General features: G+C 44.2%; 3 protein-coding genes across 3 annotated transcripts; 1 reads left to right on the forward strand and 2 right to left on the reverse strand.

Moving 5' to 3' along the window:
- The first annotated feature begins 1,880 nt into the window (after positions 1 to 1,880).
- Positions 1,881 to 18,773, forward strand: LOC143216742 (facilitated trehalose transporter Tret1). The gene is made up of 4 exons (XM_076440084.1): positions 1,881 to 3,341; positions 3,572 to 4,139; positions 4,222 to 4,423; positions 5,495 to 18,773. The coding sequence occupies exons 1-4, from the start codon at positions 3,278 to 3,280 to the stop codon at positions 6,125 to 6,127; spliced, it is 1,467 nt and encodes a 488-aa protein (XP_076296199.1). The 5' UTR covers positions 1,881 to 3,277; the 3' UTR covers positions 6,128 to 18,773.
- On the reverse strand, positions 6,495 to 21,750 carry LOC143216744 (uncharacterized). Its single transcript, XM_076440089.1, has 7 exons — positions 21,453 to 21,750; positions 8,508 to 8,715; positions 8,321 to 8,422; positions 7,909 to 7,977; positions 7,256 to 7,502; positions 6,805 to 7,186; positions 6,495 to 6,722 (listed from the first exon to the last, which is right to left on the reverse strand). Coding segments are annotated over exons 1-7 (1,236 nt in total). The 5' UTR covers positions 21,455 to 21,750; the 3' UTR covers positions 6,495 to 6,496.
- Positions 16,445 to 17,676, reverse strand: LOC143216746 (calmodulin-lysine N-methyltransferase). The gene is made up of 2 exons (XM_076440098.1): positions 17,020 to 17,676; positions 16,445 to 16,813 (listed from the first exon to the last, which is right to left on the reverse strand). Exons 1-2 carry the CDS (start codon positions 17,674 to 17,676, stop codon positions 16,445 to 16,447), a joined length of 1,026 nt encoding a protein of 341 aa, XP_076296213.1.
- Positions 21,751 to 21,986: the final 236 nt, after the last annotated feature.

A 21,986-nucleotide genomic window follows, 5' to 3' on the forward strand; every position in this document is an offset into this window, starting at 1 on the left:
AATGGATATAATTAAGGTATTCTCTCACATTTTGCAACTTCAAATTTATTATCCGAATGTCCCTTTAAATTTCGTTTGTCTCGATGCACGCACACGAGCATGTTCTGTCTCATCGACACGGTCGAGTGGACTGTGTAGTACACACAATCAAATTTTGCAAAGACTTTAATAGCTTATATCTCAATAACTAATTTGTATTTTGTGACGTATGGCTTCTTTCAAACCTTTTCTCTTTTATATGAGTGGGAGGTGTCGACGTAAAAAAAAAACTGACAACAATTTTCTTTGTTATAAATCATTTTGCGGCAAGTTTCTCTTACAAATGTCCACCGATCCAGAGGTGTACAGTGGTTAACGAAAGTTTATTCGAACGTCCTTTAAAACGAAATAACTCTTTTATAATTGTACCAAACGACCTGATTTTTTTATAATCAATTAGAAGCATCGGTTTACGAAATGATATGCAAAAAAGGTTTTCCAAAAATTATAATTTACAAGGTTACATGCAAAAATAAAAAAGGCATTTTTAAGCAAATTTTTTATTTGGGCCCTTGGGTCGTTTGGTACAATTATAGAAAAGTTATTCTGTTTTAGTGTTCGAATACTTTTGCGGCCCACTGTATGGCTTCTTCCAAACCTTTTCTCGTTTATATGAGTGGGAGGTGTCGACGTAAAAAAATCTAACAACAATTTTCTTTGTTATTAAACAATTTTGCGGCAAGTTTCTGTTACAAATAGAACGGATGACCATTAGTTTTTATACACTCTGTACGAATATGTACACATGAACATGTGTATGATGCGTCGATGCACCCGCGTGCGCGGTACGCTCTTGACAGACACACATTGTAGACCGCATATATGTATGTATACGTACACAAATATACATAGTATACTTACAGATATAGATCAAGACCGCGACGATCGAATCTTTCCGATCGTTTTCTCCCGCAAAGCAATGGAACATTTTCGTGCGACATCTTTGGAAGCATCGATTACGAATGACGAATGCGAAGTGGTTTTTATCGGAGCAGGTTCCCTATTGTAGGTACAGGGTTAGCAAACGTTGTGTCGTTGCGATATCTTTCGCGTGAGCTACGAAATTTGCTAAGTTTAAAATTCCTCCGCGCTTTTGCAAACGCTGTGTGCATAAATTAACCGATGACAACCGTTTGCTCGGGAACACCGGATCAATTCTCCCCGATAGGTCGTAAATTAGTCTTATCGGTGGGAAGCGATAAAATGGATCGATGGTAAATCAGAGGTAATCGTGCTTCTGTATGCACAACTATTAGAGGTCATGGTTCTTAACGTGCAAGTAAAATACACTTGTACGCGTGACAATACGTCTCATTTTATGCACATGTACAGGGGAACGCCTGCATTATGTCACGTGTTTGCGCAGTCACGTGCATTAATACATTCTCATTCATATCAACGTTTCAAAAATCATAGAAGTAGACTGCGGATGTTTGGTGCATTTTCCAATTTTTGTAGACAAATTTTAAGAAAGTGGAATTAAGTAAAATCTTTTTAATCGGAACTGCCTTTTTGTAGATCCAAAACAGATTAATCTAATAAAAATTCTAGCCTTTTTTGAACATTTTCATGAGCCATAAATGCATAGAGATCCGCAGTCTAGTAATAAAATAAGAATATAGTAACGTATATCCTCTCTATATACATATAATAATAAAAATAAGGCTGCTCTATATAATCAAATAAGGATATAGTAATTCACGGATGATTGTTAAACACAGGCGAAGTATTACACGCGAAATAGGATCTCTAATACTTAGACTGCGGATCTTTATGCGAAATAAAAATTGACCAAGTCAATAAAAAGAAACTGAAGTTAAATGAAAATGTATACTCTTCCTAAATCATCTTAAAAGTCGGAAATGATCTCAAAATATCTTTTGATTCGCCTAATATGTGTTCAGTTTTGCATTTGACCTATTAATATTTCCCATAATCGCATAAAACGTTCATGCATTTTCCAATTTTTCTCGACGAATTTCGAGAAAGTGTAATGAAATAAAATTCTATTTTCAATGGGCACAGCCTTTGTAGATCCAAAGCAAATGAAAATTATACAAAACTCTGTCGTATTTCATATTCTAGCCTTTTTTAAACATTTTTATAAGCCATAAATCCATAAAGATCCGCAGTCTATTAATAACTACAGTGGGTGTACAAAGTATTCGTACACTTTTTATAATTATACCAAACGACCTGATTTTTTATAATCAATTAGAAGCATTGGTTTACGAAATGATATGCAAAAAAGATTTTTCAAAAATTATAATTTACAAGGCAACAAGCAAAAATAAAAAAGGGATTTTTTTAAACTTTTTTATTTGGGCCCCCAATGAAAATTTAAAATATATGTTTTGTAGATCTATGTTAGTTATACACATGCTGAAAATTTCATCGAAATCGATTAACATGCACACGAGTTACAAGCGGTTAAAAATAGTAAAAATCGGAGTTTTACACGACTTTCGATCAATTTTCTGCAATTTTCAGCATGTGCATAACTAACATAGATCTACAAAACATATATTTTAAATTTTCATGAAGGGGGCTCAAATAAAAAAGTTTTAAAAAATACCTTACTTATTTTTGCATGTCACCTTGTAAATCATAATTTTTTGACAATCTTTTTTGCATATCATTTCGCAAACCAATGCTTCTAATTGATTATAAAAAATCAGGTCGTTTGGTACAATTATAAAAAAGTTATTAGTTTTTAAAAGGTGTACGAATACTTTGTACATTCACTGTATACGATACTCGTAGTACGCGCGACGAAACGCGAAGGCGTCCGCTGCCATGCAAACGAGATTCGACGATTTCCACGGAGCGTTATCACAAGGGAAACTATCTACTACCGCGAAAATCGCTAAAATCGTGAAAACGATAAAAATAGAATTAAGAAAAGACAAGAAAGGCGGACCGAGATTTCGCGGCGAAGACGCTGATAGGGAACGCAGTCGGTCGTGTTTGTCGAGCATACAGTAGTCCTCGTACAACATGTTGTCATACGTGTAATACATACTTATGCCGGAAGATAAGAGGGATAGATTCGATTCGTTCGGGTTTGGTAGGCGCGCGGATACCGATCGGTATAAATTAAAGGCGGCATCGTCGATCGGTAACGGTCAAAGGAGAATCGATCGCGAGTAGAGACGAGAGCGGGAGCACTCGTTGTTTCAAGGTCGATGAAAAGGGGTTGCACCTCTCGCGCACCGCAGTCACCGATTCGCATGTGAATATGGCGCAGGAGAATGCCGATTTCGAGCCGGGGAAAGCGCGGCAGCTTTTCGTAGCGGTGATGGGTAAGTCGAGGAGTCCTGAACGTTTCGAACAGCATCTATGACAGGCTGTGAAAAAATAATTGGCGATGAGATCATTGTTTTTCATTGCTCAAGAAGGAATTTACTTTACATCTAAAGTGTATTCTTACTTCTGAGACCATTATAGGCCAGACACTTGGGCCATTTATCGATAGAACACTGTCCTACTAAGTACATATCAGAGGAACTGATGATTGAACATTCTGTTTCAGTGAACGTCGCGACGTTGTCGTACGGGATATCGGTCGGCTGGCAGTCTCCGATGATGCCGGTCCTGCAGAGCGAGGACCCGCCGGTGGGCAACGAGCCGATGACGGACGAAACCGCATCCTGGTTGACCGCGATCCTGTGTTTGGCGGCTGGGCTGACCACCCCGATGGTCGGCAGGATAACGGAGAGGTACGGGCGCAAAGCGACGGGCTGTCTGGCGATGGTGCCCTGCATGGTCGCCTGGTTGGTCACCGTGTTCGCTACTGAACACTGGCATCTTCTACTGGCGCGGTTCTTCGCGGGCGTGAGCGGCGCGATGACCTTGTTCCTGGTGCCGCGCTACGTATCGGAGATCTGCTGCGACGCGATACGCGGCATGCTGGGCAGTTTGTTGTCCTTGATCTTGAACAGCGGCATCCTCTTCACGTACATCTTCGGCGCGATGCTTTCGTTCCGCGTGTTCTCCATCGTCGGATTCGCGGTGCCTCTTCTCTCGTTCGCCATCTTCCTCCTGGTACCGGAATCGCCGGTGTATCTCGTGCGGCGTCATCGGCTCCTCGAAGCCGCGAGGTAACCTACGGATCCGTTTTCTTTATTCTCTGTTACATACTTTGTAAAATAGTTGCTCTATAATAGTTGTCGCATCCTTCAGGTCTGCGAGATGGTTCCGGGCGGGTCACGAGCACACAGTGCAACGGGAGATGCTGCGTCTGCAGTCCGAAGCCAAAGAGATGAACGCCTCGGAGAAGCCCTTCAGAGTGTCGGAGCTGTTCCGGGACAAAGCGACGATCAAGGGATGGGTGATCTCGGCGGGTTTGTTCGGAGGTCAACAACTCTGTGGAATATTTGCCATGGTAAAATGAGAGGAGGAGAGAGAGAGAGAGAGACTGTGCAGGGGGTGGCTGAAAAGTTCCCGGAATTTTTTAAAGTATTTCAGCAGCATAGAAATACGAATGAATCCACACACTTGACCGAATAATAAGTTTTATTAATTCATTAACAATGAAATGAATAAAAAACATTTACAACAAATGTTCGAAATTGCCTCCTTTTGATTCGATACATTTACGGAACCGTTTTCTAAAATTCCCGACGATGGTGATCGCCTGAAGAAGGTTCTCTTCACGGATGAGAAAATTTTTACGGTCGAACCCCTACACAACCGCGAAAATCGCCGCCAGCTGCTCAAGAAGGGCCAGCAGAAGACTTCGGCCGCAGCCATTTCCCAACCTCGGTCATGGCTGGCCCGGTATCTGCACCACCGGGAAGACGCCACTGGTGTTCATCCCGAGAAACGTGAAAATCAACGCCGCCGAGTACCAGGAACGTGTCTTCCGGAGGGAATTAAAGCTGTGGGCAACACGACACTTCGACCGCAGGGCGGATTCACGCTACGGCAGGACTGGGCGCCGGCGCCATTCCGCCAAATCCACCATCGTCGTCTGCAAAAGACCTGTTTCCCGGCTTTTGGGGAAAGGATGTTTGGCCGCCGAACTCGCTGGATCTTAACCCGATGGATTACTCAGTATGGTCCATCAAGTAGCAAAAAATTTCAGGAAGACGCGATACGCCACGGTGGAACTCGTGCCTGGGACGAGATTACGGTGGAAGAGTGCGCGACCATCGTCGGGAATTTTAGAAAACGGTTCCGTAAATGTATCGAATCAAACGGAGGCAATTTCGAACATTTGTTGTAAATGTTATTGTTTCATTTCATTGTTAATGAATGAATAAAACTTATTATTCGGTCAAGTGTGTGGATTCATTCGTTTGTGCGGTATTTTTATTACGTTTTTATTAGCTCGATTTCTTGTCTGTCTGTTTTTATGCTGCTGAAATGCTTTAAAAAATTCCGGGAATTTTTCAGCCAGCCTGTAGGAGTCGCAACTTACCATGGAGTATATCTTGTCCGTTTGCATTTGCAGATAAGCTATTCGGAAACGATATTCGCGATATCCGGGAGCTCGTTGTCGCCCAACACATCGGCGATTATCGTTGGCGCTATCCAAGTGTTTGGCTCGGTGTTGTCCACTTCGCTGATGGAGAGGCTAGGCAGGCGACCGCTGCTCCTGATATCGTGCGCGGGAATGTGCGTCTGCCACTACACGCTCGGACTGTTCTGCTACATGCAAATGCTCCAGTACAACGTCGACGCTTTCAACTGGATCCCGGTCGTAGCGTTGTCCATCTACGTGATCGTGTATAATCTAGGGATGGGTCCGGGTCCGTACGTCGTCTCTGCGGAGATTCTCAGCCGAGACGTATCCGGTCCGATCGTCACGATAGGCCTGGTCACCGTTTGGAGCACCGCGTTCTTCGTGGTGAAATTCTTCCCGAACATGGTCACGTTACTCGGCATGTACGGATGCTTCTTTCTGCTGGGAACCATCTGCGTGTTTCTGTTCGCGTTCGTTTTCGCGCTGATTCCGGAAACGAAGGGGCTGTCGCTCGAGGCTATTCTCGACAAGCTGAACGGAGGAATGCCGCGCGACGACGCGCGACACGTGTCGTCCAAAGAGGTTGTTCAGAAAAACATGCCGAAGCCCGAACAGGTGTGACGAACCGGTTCCTTCGCTTCGCCAAAGCCTCGCATACGTCCCGTTCGACGATAAACTTTCCGCGTTGTACATATTTCTAGAAACGCGTTGCGTATCTGCCCGATCATGCTCCCGATTCGGTCGACGTCGTTCTCGATACTCGACTCGCAGGGACACGATTCGACCTTCGACGTTTTTTTATTTGTACAAATGTAGATAATAATGTAAGATCAAAGATGGAATGTGATATAAACTTGCGAATTATTATCGCGACGATAAAAATCTTCTTGAGAACGTTAGATGCCGTTGCGCAACATCGCGCGGCAGAAACGCGACCGCGTTTCAAATGGAACGAACGATACGGAAGGGGTGATCGACGAAGCGGATATATCAGTCATCGTTTAATCTTTTTCGTACATTTTTGTTGCCAATTTTCCGTTTCTTGAACGCGATTGGCTCGAAGTCTCCTTCGCTGTCGCCCGTGTCGATCCGCGTGATCGTCTTCTCTTTGAACGTCCTCTGCGGCGGCGGGGGTTCCGCCTTTTCGATGAGTGACACTGGTGCGGCCACCTTTTGGGGCAGTCGAGGCAGCTGCAAGTCCACCGGCTTCGTTTCCCTGAAACACACGAGCACGATTTATAGCGACACGCGACGCGAAGCGAAAACAGGTGCCGATCGTCGATATACTTAATACTTACACGGTCCTAACCGTTTGCCAGGGCCCGTAAGGATGATACTTCTCGTATGACTCGCTGTAGTCCCTTCTGTAAGGTCGCTCTTGCTCTTGCTCCTCCGTTTTCTCTCGGACGTCCGCGGTTTTCTCCGATTCTTCGGTTTCCTCAGTTTCCACCGCTTCGGTCGTGTCGTCGAATCGATTGTGCTTCGACCTTGCTTTCCTCAGCTGCTTCAATCGTTCACGCTCGGCGTTCGCTCGTTTCTCTTCGATAATATCCTTGTTCGCAATCGCTTCTTCCTCTTCCAGCTGCTCGAGGAGCTTCTCCTGAAGAGCTTGCTCTTTCGCTTCCTCCTCTTGCTCGGCGAACGTCATGTAACCTTCCTCGGGCGGCTCCCATACGGATTCTGTGAATATGGAAATACTCGGATAACGAATGCGTTTGCGTACGAATCTAGGAGAGTCGAAGAACGCACCGTTCGTTTCGATGTGCCAGTAGTACGTGTACCCTTCCGGACTGCGCGCCTCGTACCAGAGCCTGCGCACCGGTTTCGCGGAACGGTCCTCTTCTTGAGCCTTCTTCCCTTTGCCCTTCCCTTTGTTCGTTTTACTCTTACCCTGGCCTTTGTTCTCCGGTCTTGGGCCCGGTTGAACTCTTTGTTGCTGGTACTGTCTACTGCTTCGCGATAGGGTCGGGTCGCACGGGTCGATCTCGTGAGGAAGCTGGACAGAAAACGTTCCGGCGTTAACGTTTCCGGTCGAAGCGAGTAAACTACCTGGTAATTATACAGAAAAGGGTACGCACACCTCACCGATTTGGATGTCCTTTAAATATGTTGTCAAGGTCACCATTCTGAACAACTTTTCTCTACACATGTTACCGCCGCTTTGCCTTAGATTTTTAGATCATAGTTTTAGATGAGGTGCACCGTTTTCGGTATAATTATGATACTAGACTGCGGATCTTCATGCATTTTTATAGAAAAATTGAGTAGATGAAATTCAAAATTGTTGGAAAATTTTAAGGGGAGAAATAACATTGAATTTGGCTTCTGTTTCTTGCAGTCAATTTTTATCTTGCATAAAGATCCGCAGTCTGATGATTACCAACAACCTGTTCGATGATTACCTGGCGAGTTTTGCCCTTGAATCCAGGCGCCGTTTCCCGGATCGTCGCGGATCGATTTCCACTCGGTGTCTGAAACGATGATCTCCGTGTTACTATTTTGCTGACTACCAGTAGCGCGTTATAACTAGTTGGGACCTTGGGCAAAGTAGAATTTTGGGGCCCCTAACCACAACGAGATAACTTTATGAGAAAAACGTAGAATTTGGATCTTGGTTTGTGTTCGGGACCCCCTTATAACTAGTTGGGGCCTTGGGCAAAGTAGAATTTCGGGGCCCCTGACCCCAAACGAAATAACTTTATGAAAAAATAGAGTTTGGATCTTGGTTTGTGGTTGGGGCCCCGGGCATTTGCCCAAGTTGCCCATAGGCTAACGCCACTGCTAACAACTACCTATTCTGATTATTCCACTCACGTCTCTCGTGTCGCCTCTGTTCCTCTTCTCTTCGATGATCCTGTCCGCAGTCATGTCCCTGGTGTTGTTCTCGACGTCCTTCAGGTACGCGGCCATGGCTGCCTAGAAATTGAAAAGGGATTCTCTTAGGATCAAAAGACACCGTCGAATCCGACCAAACAAAACGAAACTAATCAACAACACTCACGCTCTCCATTTTTCTGATATCATCTTCCATCTTCCTGTTTTGCTTCGCCTGCTTGGTGCTGTTCTTGTGTATCTCTTTGAGCCGCTTGCCGACATTGTCTTTGTGCTTCTTGCCGCCCTCGTGGAAATCGATGCTGGGCTTGTTGTCCGCGATCCAGCACTTGCAGAAATCGCAGAATTTTCTGCCCTGCGACTTCCAGTAGTCCGCCCTGAAACACGAGAAGGGGAACGGATGATTCTTCGGTTTCGAGAAGAAAGCTTTTGTGCGACGAATATCGTAACGAAGATCGGGGATTGGTTTCCCCGTCGACGGATCCGTCGAATTAACGAGTAATTAGTCAGGGCTTTAGCGACCCTGAGGAGGCCTCGACCTCGAAGAGCAGCGGTCCGCTTCCCTTTCTTTTCGTTCTAGAATATAGAGACTAGAATCTATTTTGGAGAGGAACCAACGACGATTGTTCGGCCGCTCTTCGCTGAGGTAAGGGTAACGTTCTGTAGCTGGTGTTATCTGCGCTATCTCTTCGTCGGATCTCCGATCGTACCGGATCGATCGTTTATGTTTCAGGTTCCAACGACTCAGCCGAAGAGAGACGGTGAACCGCGCATCGAAGAAAACACAACTGTCCCAACAACGCCGTAGTCTCTATTAATAATAGAGTCCGTATTAATAGCGACACGATTCTATACATAGGCGAGAGGGAGAGCTGCCTAGCTTGCAGGCCGATTAGAGGTGCATTCGCATCGTAAATACGCTTCGACCGGCCTCCTCCTTGTATCGCGCGTACTTTACGTAAACAAGCGGCTCCGATCCTTACTCCATTCGCCGTAACTTCCTGCTGTACTGTCCAGTGAAAGAGTGTAAACTAGCGGGACAGGAACGGGGCAAGGAGGGCATTGCGGACGCTCCACAGTGGGCCCGATTGAAGAAGCACGCGATATGTTTGAATAACTCTTAAACCACTGAAGATATTGCAATGAAATTTGAACTGAATATATAAAAAGATAATTCCTTCTCAATGATTTGTAACTTAATATATTTCACGTTTGTTTAATTGTTTTTATTAATTTCTTTAATTGAATTGTTCGAAAAACAGTTTTATAAATTATTTATTCTATAATGTACTTAATATTGTCGCTATTGAAAAAATATCGAAATCAGAAAGTTGATTTTCTCGCGAAATGTCGCGTGCTTCTTCACTCGAGCCCACTGTGCGGCGTAAGCGTGGGGAAAAGCTTCGTAGAAGGGGAAAAGCGTCGTAGAAGGGGAAAAGCGTCGCAGAAGGGGAAGACAAAGTAGAGTGGGGACAAAAAGTAAATAGTAAATGCATCACAATACGTCTCTTCGACTATCGAGGACACTTTTCGGCAGATAATCTTGAAACTTTTTGAAATTCGATAATCTGGCTAAATCTCGACCGGCGTGGTATGAACAGTATCGTCGGAAACGACTCAATGGTCTTTGGTTGCCCATCAACGTCGGCGGATATGTTTATGCGCGCTTTTTGGCACATGTACCTCGGATCGAGATACGCGCGTGCATCGAACACGATACGTATCTCCACGGATGCCAGCGATCCGACACTGATGAGCAACTCTTCGTCGCTCAATGCGCCAAAACGCTGTTCTTGCTAATAAAAAGTAATTCGCGTCAGATGCGTCAACTAATGTGGTGTCGTCGTAAAGAGGATGTTTCAATCTTTAGTGGTACTTTGGATCGCGATAAAAATTTCGGAAAAATTTGTTGAATGTAATTTTTTAAAGACAAAGTATCATCAGTATATAGACAACGGATTTGATGCATCTATGACGATAATGAGTAGGCGCCATTTGAAACACTAAAAATATTGGAACAATTTAAAAATACCATTTAAAATAAATTTCCATTTCACTCCAGTTTGTTGCAAATCAAGTAGCCTAATCATCGTCTTACTACTTGATTATCGATGTAAAGGAATTTTTAAGAAAATTGATCTAGAAGGAACAAAATCATACGCAATCGAAAGCATCGTTCATAATGAATTCAAATACTATTCCAGACCTTGGAATAAAGTATTTCTGAATTCAGAATGAACCAGGTAAAAAGATCCGTAATTTTTTCGATCTAGAACGTCGCACTATGAACGATTTCAACCCCATTTTTAAAGTTCGTTTAAATACAAGTTTGTGGACAATTACACACACACACACACACACAGCTGATTTTTACAAAGGAAAAATTTATAGAAAGTTGCCTCAAATGACTTCCGGAATTTCAAAAATTGTTTACAAGTAAATTGCATTTAATTTTAATACGTATCCATAACCAACTGTGAATTGAGTAATGAAATATTGTCAAAAATTGCTTTTTTACCACGCTTATATTAGCTTGCCGAGTTGTCGTTGTATGCATCAAATCTTGTAATCGAATTTTAAACCACCTTCCGATGAGCTAGAGACTTGAAACTTTAAACGTAGCTCAGAACTGGATGACAATGCAATATTAAAAACCAAATCTTAAAAAAAAACTGTGCGTTCAGGGGAAAAAAATGTTAATATTAACCGTGACACGTCGTCGCGCGACGCTCGGCGTAGTACGTGATCGCGTTCAGCGATCTTTTGAAAACTTTTTGAAATCCACGCTTATATTAAAATGCATTAAGAAGGAGAAAATAATTTTTTTAAACATTGGTGACTGTAAATAAAAGCGTGGAGCGCCCACGAAGATTGCGTCAATATAGTTTAGCGCTCCACGCTTTTATTTGTAGTCACTATAATGTCTAAAAAAATCATTTTCTCCTTTTTAGTGCATTTTAATATAAGCGTGGTTTTTACAAAATTTTTTTTATTAGCTAGAATCTCGTTCTGGCCCACTATGCATCGCGTCGGAGTGGCAGGATTCGTCGATCCTTCTCGATCCTGCTTGTTCTCGCAGCTGCCGCCGCTTTCGAAATCGGTGCTCGTCGCGTGTCGCAGAAACGTCCGCGCGACGACCTTGGCGCGGCCAGCCAAACGTAATTGGCACCCGCGAAATAATCGCGATAATCGAGCACCGCCATAATGTCGCGCAACAATTTATTTTTAGGTGACAAAGGAAACGGCTTCGATTCTTTACGCGAACGCTTTCGTTCTCGCGGAGGAACAACAAATATCTTTGGTTGTTCGGAGCGAAGCTGTTGTTTGGCTGCGAATTACGGGTCGGGTCGACGGTTTTGTTTGACTTGGCGGGTAACTGACGTTTAACGGCGTGTGGCTTTAACTAGTTTGCTTGCTCGCGTAAATGTTTATCAGTGATTCTATACGCTCGAGTCTCGTATCCGCCGTTATTTCCGATGATTTAGTGACCAGCGAGCAGGAAATTGCTAAAAATTTTCGAGTTATTCCCTTGCTCCTCTTTCGTGGCTCGTTCGCGCGCAGACCGCGCCGCGCCGTCTCGTTTCGTCTCGCTCCTCTTCCGTTCGAAAATATCAATATGTACTTATACACGCGTGTATCGCGGTTCGAACAGCGATCGCTCCGTAAATCGTTTTATGTTTCCTCGGCCAGCCCGGAAAAAAGAGCAAGTATGCGCGTTCTAATTTTACCATGGAGGGCTGTAAACACCTTTCGGCGGTTTAAACGCGCTTTATCGCCGTCGAAGCCGAAACCGAAGGCGAAGAGGAGACAAGAGCCGTCGGATAGACACAAGCGATTTTCTCCGGGCGACTTGGATCGCCTATAGCGTTGCCATTAGCCCGGTTGCCCCGGATTTGTCTCACTTTTTGGAGAATTGTTTCGGATTTTGTTCAAATTTGAATATTAAATCAGAACAACTTTTTGATGAATGGACCAAACGACTTCAATTTCTCTGTGAGGCTAGAAGAATTAGTTTAGTAAATGATGCGTAAAAGATATGTTTGAAAAAATGCATTTGGACGGAATTGTGAAAAACAATAGCAAAAATTGATTTTCACAACTTTTTTAGCTGGCTCGATAACGAAAATTCAAGAGATGTGTCTGGTTAACTGGTATAAACTATATACGCTCTGAAAATTTCATTGAAATTAGTTAATTGGTTTACGAGTTATAAACGATCAAATGTGGTAATTTGTAGTGTACCATAAAGTGGCAAGTTTTACCATTCTTGATCGTTTATAATTCGTAAACCAATTAACCAGTTTCAATGAAATTTTCAGAGCGTGTATAGTTTATACCAGTTGACAAAACACATTTTTTAAATTTTCGTTATTGAGCCAGCTAAAAACGTTGTAAAAATCAATTTTTACTGTTGTTTTTCACAATTCCGACCGTATGCATTTTTTCAACTTATTTATTGGACGTCATTTACTAAACTAATTCTTCTAGCCTTACAGAGAAATTGAAGTCGTTTGGTCCATTCATATAAAAGTTGTTCTGATTTAAAGTGTGTGGAATCAGTCATGCTCCTTACTGTAAGAGCCAGGCCGCACACAGTGGGCTAGATCAAGAAAGGTAACATTTAACTATATAACTCTTGAACCACAAGAGATACCGGTATGAAATGTGCACTATAATTCATTAAAAAACGATTCCGATTGCCCGAATTTCCCGTCCGAAACTCTTCTGTACGGCATCACATCTAACTTAAAAAGTACATAGTTAAAAGTGTCCTGGTTTCAGACGGGAAAGTCCGGTGTTCATACGCCGTTCGTCCTGGGTTCGCGATTGCATAGATGGCAACCCTAATCGCGTACAACGAGAAAACATCGCGAATTCCGATATCGAGTGTCGTTTACCGAGAAGACCCTCAACGTTGCTCGAAGCCAGAGCGAGTACAAGGACCGACGTGTTTCTCGATCGCGAGGATGCATCGGTTTCGATGCAACTGTCTCGGCCTTACCGGAACCGATTCGAGAAAAAAACGGCCTGTCCGATCAAACGCGCGATTTGCGAGCCGATTTCGCGATTTTTACCATTGACGGATAGCCGAAGGGAGAACGCGACGATAAGCGAAACAACGATTCGCCCGGCTCCAGTGATTTCTAACGCAGAGGCTAATAATAGAGCAACCGTGTTGTCCTCTGAATCGATGAGCAGACGTTACACGACTGCATTGCGTTTCCACATAGGGGAAGGTCGGTAAACATCTGTGTGTCGCGTACTAATAATAAATTTCTATAGGACGAAACGGGTACGTTTCCCTTTTGTCGGCGATAAATGCAGGAACGCCGGGATTCGAGGTCTGCAACTCGTCCGGCTCGATCTCATCTCTTCCCTCACATATACACAAACACACACCATCGTTCATTGCACGAAGGGATTCAAGAAAATATGTTCATTTTATTAACAGTAATATTTTCTTACACGTGTGATGCATACGAACGAACACACAACCTCCTCCGCGGAGAGGATACGGCTTAGGTACAGAATAGTGGACACGCGGTAGCACCGACTAGACTAGACTCGACTAAATTGGTCCTATATCGTTAGGATAAGCGTTTCGCTTTTCGTCAATACATCATCCCTCTCACACACGCATACACGCTCTCTCGCTCTCTTCGCACGTTTACTAGAATCTTAAGGTATCGATGTTTTCAGCGGCACGGCTTGGACCCTGGACTTTCATCTTAAATCTACACCGGTGCTGGGCACATTTACCTGAATCGAGGCGAAACTGTCCCCACCATAGCGCCCACGTCCCCCTCCAGTGAGGTGGGTGGGGCAACGAAGTCACGAGACACAAGAAGGTGTGTGCTGTGGTAGGGGAAGCAAGCGCCAACCATGCCCAGCACTGATCTACACGATATCGGTCTTACTCGCTACATATCCAGTAAGCAATCTGCTCTTTGCAAGCAAATACTAGTCCATTTGTTTCCGCATTAGACTCGGTATCTGCTTGCAAAGTTTGGTGTCCAAATTCCATGCCGAATGGAAGGCAAAGCGAAGGTTCTCGTTATAGAGGGCAGGCCGATCGCACTGAGAGCGAACCTAACCTTGCTTTCACAGTAAATACCAGGCAAAATCGTTGTTGTCATTATTTTAAGGTTTTTAAAAATCTAGATGACTGAAAATGCGTGAAACTTGAAATTACATTCCCTCCTGTAGCAAGGCTTACTCCGATTTTGCTGGATATTTACTTTTAAAACAGAATTAGGTCCGCTCTTAGTGCGATCGACCTGCCCTCTATCACATTTGGCACGGAATTTTGACCCCAACTTCGCAAACAAACACCGAACAGGTTTTGGTCTGCAGATCCAGAGGAATTAAGGATACCAAATCCTGTTCCAAGCGCGTCTTGACACGAAAATGACCGCCTTTTGCTCGCAAAGTATGATCGCAGACATCGTGGTCATAATCTGCACGAACAGATTTTGCATTCTGAGTGGAACAATCGGGAGGAGCGGACGCGGAACGTCGCACAGAGAATTTGTGGAAACCAGCTTAAACCGCGGAAGGATGTCCGCTCCTAGGAACTACGAAATCGACTAGAAAATTCTGCTAAGCTTACGATAGGCGAACACTCCCAGAATCTAGGACCCGACAACGACGACGGTTGGGTTGAAGGGAAAATGGAATCCAACGCGGTGAAACCAACGCCGTACGCAGTGTACTTACATAGCAATCGGATTATCGTCGTGTCGGTACGAATAATCGTAAACACGCAAATTGAATTAGGGTTGATAATTGCAACGATCGGCGGCGTCCGTCTTTACATCGGATTTACAGACCGGCGCGGCGGCGGGGAGCTTCGTAGAGGTTTCGAACAAACTTCGCAGGCTGATTAACTCGTAACACGTCGCCTAAAAAGATCTAGGGATTCTCGTTAATCTTCGACGTTGCATATTACACTTGACCGCGAGGTTTGTCGCGTTTCAAACCTATCGGTCCGACGACGGGACGCGACGCGACGGATAATCGACGCCGATGTTGAAAGATTAAGGACGCGACGCGGTGTAATCTATCACGTCATGGATGGATTTCATTGGCAGTCGCGACGATGTAATTCGGACGTGACGACATTACAAGTGTTACTCGGTAGCGTACCACGCGTAGACGAACGCGCGTCAAACATTTCTATCCCGATGCATGCTATCGGTCTAATTGTAAGATCAGGTACTTTCGATACGTGCTACCGATTCGCGGTTCCTTCGGCTAATACACAACGACGGGGAAAGTTTCTGCTAGGTCGTAAGCGTCGACGGTCTACGATAGAAACGTAGAAAATGGCTAAGCTACGTCGACGAACGGAGTCGAACGATTCTACGCGCGGCTCTTCGAAGACAACGTAGGCCAGTGCTGGACACAGCGCCACACAGTGAGGCAAAGTGAAGCAGTTTGCGTCACAATCAAAGAACTTCCCATAGAAATAAGATACACTGCAGAATCCGGGAAAATAGAGACATTATGATAGGAACGCTTTCAACTTTCAGAATTCTGTATTACAAGAAGATTGTGATTTATCCAACGCCAAGTTTCGGTTAGGATTTTTTCTAATATTCAGATTTTGTCACGATGATTTCAGATCCGGTCGTAAAGTTGGTCTACTACCTCTGAAGTTTTGAAAAAAAAACTAATGAAATCATAATTTTTTAGTTGAAATGATTATATAATCTCCCTGTTTACCCATATTCTGCAATATTTCAGCTATTTAAAAAAAGAATCATTACTCTTTCTCATTTCTGTTAGAAGTTCTTTGATTTCGACACAAACTTGTGCACCATTACCATGAAGAAAAGACGGTGGGGCACGAAGACTGATGGGGGCAGTGTCGCCGGATCGAGGAAATCGAGGGGAATACAGTTTACCCCCTCATGTATTACCTGCTGGAATGGAATAGTGGAAGGGGAAAAAGAGGAGAGAAAAAATCGACCAGTCTTGGTCGCTTCTGGCGACACTGCCCAGCACTGACGTAGCCTAAACCTGGTCGCCGCGAGGTGATGGTCTTAGACAAAGGAGAATCGTTCTCTCTGTTCGTGTTTCGTGGTCGTTACTGATGGATGACGGTCATCCGGACGGCATCCTCTTCTGCTTGGTCAACTCCAAAAGGATTGGGTAATGGAGATCCGGACAATACTCGTGGCTGCGGTCCAACAATTCCAGATGTCTCGACCAAATCTTGGCGTCGTAACGATCAATCCGTCTCGCTGTGAATCCTCGTTCGGTGGCCGCTTCCGTGAACTTCTGAAAGGTCTCGCCCCGTTTGGGCGCGACGATCAGAGCCAGGCCATCGTTCGCCAGCCAACCGTAGATAGTCTCCACCAGATCTGACCGGACCTCGTCGAAGAACAGACAGTCCGCGCACAGGATCACGTCGTACGTTTTCTCCGGGGATATCGGCGGTTCATCGTCTCCGTCCGCGGCGGCGGTCCAGCTCTGCGTAAAAAGTCAATTGAGAAACTCGAGAAGAAGATTGTCTTTCCGTTTTCCAGTCGTCCGTGTTCGGTTTCCCGCCGAGTCCGCGGTTAGGCGACCGGTCTCGATCGCGACGAAACGAGGGACGGTAACAACAACGATAATAATAATAATAAGGAGAGGGAGAGAGTAAGGAGGGGGTTTGGTAACGGACTCGTGAAAATCACCTTGATTCGAGGGCCGATGGGATTGCCGTAAGGGAACGAATTGCCCGATCTGTCTGACCTGATGCCTCGAGCCGCCTTGGACCATCGAACGACCCGGCACTCGACGAAATCGGCCATCTCGTTCCTGGCGACGATGCACCGAACGTTCTCCACGCTGTTCGCGTTCCCGTCGGTGAGCGAGACGCCGCTCGGCCCGCAGTACTTGGCCGCGATCACGCCCGCCAGACAGCTCATACCACCCCCGAGCTCGAGAACTCTCCTGTTCCGGCAGATCTCGCGATTCTTCAGCAGATAGTACGCCAAGCATTCCTCCGAAGGCCACACGCAAACGTTCCCGGTGTTATTGAAGCCGATCAGCTCGTTCGCCGTGAAACTCTTCTTCAGCCAACGAATCTGCACGGTGAACTTCCGGTTCTCCACGTTGCCGGAGTACTCGTACCACCTGGCGCCGGACTCTTCGTTCCTCTCGGCGTTCTCCAGTCGAACGGTCTTCAGCAGGCCGAAGCTGGTGAAACGACGAACCGACACGTCGTTCTCCGCCTCCGTGAAGATTGCCTCCTCCCGCGGGCCGATCAGCGTCTTCGCCAAGATACGCCATCGCCGCTGCGCCGTGTTCCTCTTCCGCGGTTCCCCGTCCTCGAAACTTTCGTCTGTCATGCTTGTTTTTCTCTTCTCTTCTTCTCTTCGATCGATCTTGGAGGATCTTATTCGAGGATCGATCGCGACCGGGCTCCGAAATCCATCAGCGATCGCCGGGATTACGATAGGACAACGATGCAACTGGGGATTCGGGGGTGTCGCCTATAAATCGCGCGCTCATCTCCCACCGACCCCGTGTTTACCAGGCTAGAACGAAATCGGCGGGTGAATGCGCCTACTCCGAGGCAAAACTGCGAGATTCCCGAGCTCGACTTCGACTTCGAGGATCCACGGCCCACCGTCTGGGTACAACGAGACCGTGCGAAGAAACTGGCCGACACTAAAAGACCGAGGCCGACTTCTAACTCGCGCCACGCGGATGTCGAGCGTTCACCGCGTCCAATCCGCGCCTGCGCTCGCTTCGCCGCCTATGCTCATATGTTCCTATGTCCTGTACGCATACAGTGTACAGTATGTCACCCGCACACCCACACCCCCTTCCCCTTGACCCTAACCCAGGCTCTTCCCTCGTTCCTTGCACCCCACACCTCTCAGCTCTCCCCTTGTCTCATGCTCGAAGGCAGATTTACCCTGCTGTGTACCGGAAACGGAAACAGATTTTTGGCTGCCGCGTAATCCCTTCGCTCAACGATAAACCCGCCCGGTACTAAAAGCGATCAACATGTTTTAGCTTGTGAAAATAACGAAGCTCCTTTAGATTTTGTGCAATTTTTATCCCCATGTGTGGTTGGACAAAAAAATTTATCGAATCAATTTAAATAAGCCATTATACTACGAACTACGTCATGGTATTGTTAACCTAACGCCTTGCCGTATTTTAACGAGTCAGGCTCGTGATGAAGATTTTAACAAAGTCCAACAAATACGAATGCTATACCTTTCTTTAAAGATGAAATCAAATCTGATTCGTTTGTAATCAATATTTAAACGTTAAAATAAATGTAGCCATACAAAGAATATTTTTCTTTTCTCTTCTACGACATTTTTGGGGATGAAGACAGTTTAAAAGTTTCCTGATATGATAATGAAACGTAGAGGGAGTTTCGTTATTGAATTAACCCCATGCCATACCATTTTCTTCACAGTTACAGTGATGGATTTCATATGGATTTCCATTTGAAAAAATGAAGCTGCCCTTCATCTGACCCTTAAAGGGCCATTATGGAAAAATGTGCATAGCGCCATTAAATGTGCCCCTTAATATGAAGAATATTTTCTATAAAACATTTTTTCATATTCCTACTGGTTTCCGTAATGATTGACTGTCTCAAGATAAATGGACCACCCTGTATATATTTTTTGTATGACTTTTATTTTAATGTTTAAATTTAATTCCAAACGAATCAAATTTTATTTCAGTTAAAAAGAAAGGCATAACATTCGTATTTGTTAGACTTTGTTCGAAATCTTCATGACGAGTGTGTTCATGGCAAGGATTTACTTAAACATAGAGATAAAAGCATAAATAAAGACGATATACGGTAAAACCTGTCGACGGACAAGATCGTTCGGATAGCTGAGTGAACGAAAAAAAGAAAACTTGTCTGTGACAAGCTTTCGTAAGCTTCGCGTCGTCTCGAGAACGAAACTATTACGGGGCCGGAACCGAAAGCAACGATCAAGTATCGCGTAATAAGTACCGTGAATCGGTGCCAAAGTATTTCCCGCGGAAGAAGGACGCGTCGAATGCCAAATTGCCCGATACCAGGGATCGTAACATTTGTAACGCGGTCGAGAGGGCTCCGAGTTTCTCTGGTGTCGGAGGAGAAACGTTTAGGAAGCTAAAAAAATCGGTTGCTGCATAATACAGATTCCCTGAAGGGTGTACATCGCTCTGATGCGAATAGAATTTGGTGACGGCGATGCGCTCGCGATTTCGTTCGAGCGTGAAGTCGATAGGCTCCGGTTGCCAGAGCAAATATAGATATTTCCGTTTTCCCGCGAGACGTGAACCATTTCGTGGGCCAGCGGCAAACGAAACAATCAATTTTTCGATAGACACCCCTGCTGTTTGTTATGTTCCCAATATTCTCGGAGAGAAATATTTACCTTTGCCTACCGAGCTCCGTTTAAACTATCCGGATTCTATGCCTCTCGAATCTAGATTGCAGGAATTTCCTCTGTTCCTACGGTTCGCCAAGTTTAAATTGGATCGCCGACGCCGAATCGTTAAACGAAAGGAAAGAATCATATACAAGCTACAGACGTTTCCGACTTGTAAGCTGCAAGGGATGGTTGCCGCATCAAGGCGCACGTGGGTCTCGCTAGACGCGATCGGTAAGGCAGGTTTCCTTGAGGTTTATTACCTTAGACCATATACAGGGTGATTCAGGGAACAGGGACAAGTTAATGTAAAAATAGACAAAAATGATAGAGGTAAAATCATGTCATAATACGTCCTAACTTCCTATGACCTTATTTCTTATGTGGATGCAACGATGCACCCGCCAGGTGCAATTGCACTTTATTCATTAATGCAACCAAATTCTTTGTTGAACCAGTCAATCTCGCGAGGTTATCGAAATGTCAATACATCACGAGATATTTAACATTTTTTGCAAAATCATTAACCGTGATTTATCGCAGTGATCGCAGAATCATGATCACGATCGTGATTTTAACTTGATTCACGCCATGTTCGCGATTTTTTAATCTGGAGTGAATTCACTCACCGACATCCTAATTCTTCATCTCGATTGAATTAGTTCTTTCTTTAAATATATCAATTAGAGCTTGCATAAAAACATCTCCATATAACGTAAATTTATTGGGTTGGCAAATAAGTTTGTTCGGTTTTTGTGATTTATTCCAATGTAAAAAACTGGTAAAAAACCGAACGAACTTATTTGCCAACCCAATACTTCATTGAATAATAAAATTAAAAAATATTTTCTTTTTCGTACCTTACTTCAGTATTTAAAACAGAAAAAAATTAATTTTTCCTCTCAATTTCGAAATCGTAGTATTTATTCAAATAGTATGAAAGTGCAGACAATTTATTTTGTGTTTATGTACGTATATATACATATGCATAAAGTTTTACAAACTATCAATGTATTATTTAACATTAACCGTGCCAGGACCGGTCTAATGACCGGTTTCATATTTTTTATTTTATAATTATTGAAGTTACAAGGCTGATTCCATGAGAAATTCAAGCACGTAATTGTTGTAAAAATTGCGAGATATTAAAAAAAAATTCGGTTTTGTAGTTTTCATAAAACAATGTATACATCAGTCGCATTTTGTGCTCAGTACGGTTAGTGTTAACAATTATGGGAAACGCAAATGATAATTTGAGGAACGTCTTGCAAATTAAATAAATTCGATAAAACTGCGATGTAACTCGCAATTTTGTTTTGATGTCGTTAATATAAAATATAAAACATACAGGTTATATAATGTCTCTGTGACTTGCACGAATGCTCTCCGCCAATCAGAAGCGATCATAAAAATCACAAATCATTATGAAAAATCACCGTGATTGGGAACAACCATCCCTATAAATATATAGGTTCTGTTCCATGCTAAAAGTAGGTATAGGTTCTATTCCATGCTAAAAGTGCCTGTAGGTTCTGTTCTATGCTAAAAGGGAGGCAGAGAAATCCTAGACGTATATCTTCTCTGCTACGAGTATAATAGCATACAACAATGATCGAAACGATAAAGAGCTGTCAACTTCTGTCGACGATATCTGCCTCGATAATTCACAAACGCTTATTCCTGACATTACTCAAGCTCAGAGAACATCTCAATAAAAAGATTCCACTTACATGTCGAAACGGTAGTCGGAAAGTTTCTGTTGTTTTTGTTGACTGACAATGAGACCCTCTTCCGCTGCTTCGTTTCGGAGCTTAACCTCAACGGATCAAAGTTATCTTCGCCACAAATTCCGCGCTGCACCGCTTCATTTGCAACGACAACAACAACTCGTGTATTCTTGCATAACTGCAGAATTTCTCGATACGAGCGATAAATTGCTCGCTTGTCGGAAATTACAATCACTAAAACCAAACAACGAATAAAGAAACAACGGAACAGCTGACTTTCGGACGACGTACCCCGCGTAAACGATCGACTAGCGTAACCTGGTGCAATTCAACGTAAACGCGTTCAACGGTGTTCAACGGCGAATGGCCGCAAGAGTTTTCCGCACGATGGCGTTTCGGAATTATGAATCGGGGAACGCGAGCGGACAGGAAGTCAGGAATGTCGATTTATCGTTAAGATGGTAACCTCCATGTTTTGATATCTTTGCCGAAACATGTTATTACTCGAAAGTTGCAGTGAATTTAATTCGCGCGACT

This window comes from Lasioglossum baleicum, chromosome 16, assembly GCF_051020765.1.
Source record: "Lasioglossum baleicum chromosome 16, iyLasBale1, whole genome shotgun sequence".
Taxonomy (NCBI): domain Eukaryota; kingdom Metazoa; phylum Arthropoda; class Insecta; order Hymenoptera; family Halictidae; genus Lasioglossum; species Lasioglossum baleicum.

What these genes read in the sequence shown, in the direction of transcription:
- LOC143216742 (XM_076440084.1), top strand. Translation starts at nt 3,278, where the DNA reads ATGGCGCAGGAGAATGCCGATTTCGAGCCGGGGAAAGCGCGGCAGCTT. An exon ending in GCTTTTCGTAGCGGTGATGG is followed by an intron (nt 3,342 to 3,571) that starts GTAAGTCGAGGA and finishes ATTCTGTTTCAG; the next exon opens with TGAACGTCGCGACGTTGTCG. An exon ending in TCTGTGGAATATTTGCCATG is followed by an intron (nt 4,424 to 5,494) that starts GTAAAATGAGAG and finishes TTGCATTTGCAG; the next exon opens with ATAAGCTATTCGGAAACGAT.
- LOC143216746 (XM_076440098.1), bottom strand. Translation starts at nt 17,676, where the DNA reads ATGACAGACGAAAGTTTCGAGGACGGGGAACCGCGGAAGAGGAACACG. An exon ending in CCATCGGCCCTCGAATCAAG is followed by an intron (nt 16,814 to 17,019) that starts GTGATTTTCACG and finishes CTTTTTACGCAG; the next exon opens with AGCTGGACCGCCGCCGCGGA.
- LOC143216744 (XM_076440089.1), bottom strand. An exon ending in TCAAGGGCAAAACTCGCCAG is followed by an intron (nt 7,503 to 7,908) that starts GTAATCATCGAA and finishes TTTTCTGTCCAG; the next exon opens with CTTCCTCACGAGATCGACCC. An exon ending in TGGCAAACGGTTAGGACCGT is followed by an intron (nt 6,723 to 6,804) that starts GTAAGTATTAAG and finishes CGTGTGTTTCAG; the next exon opens with GGAAACGAAGCCGGTGGACT.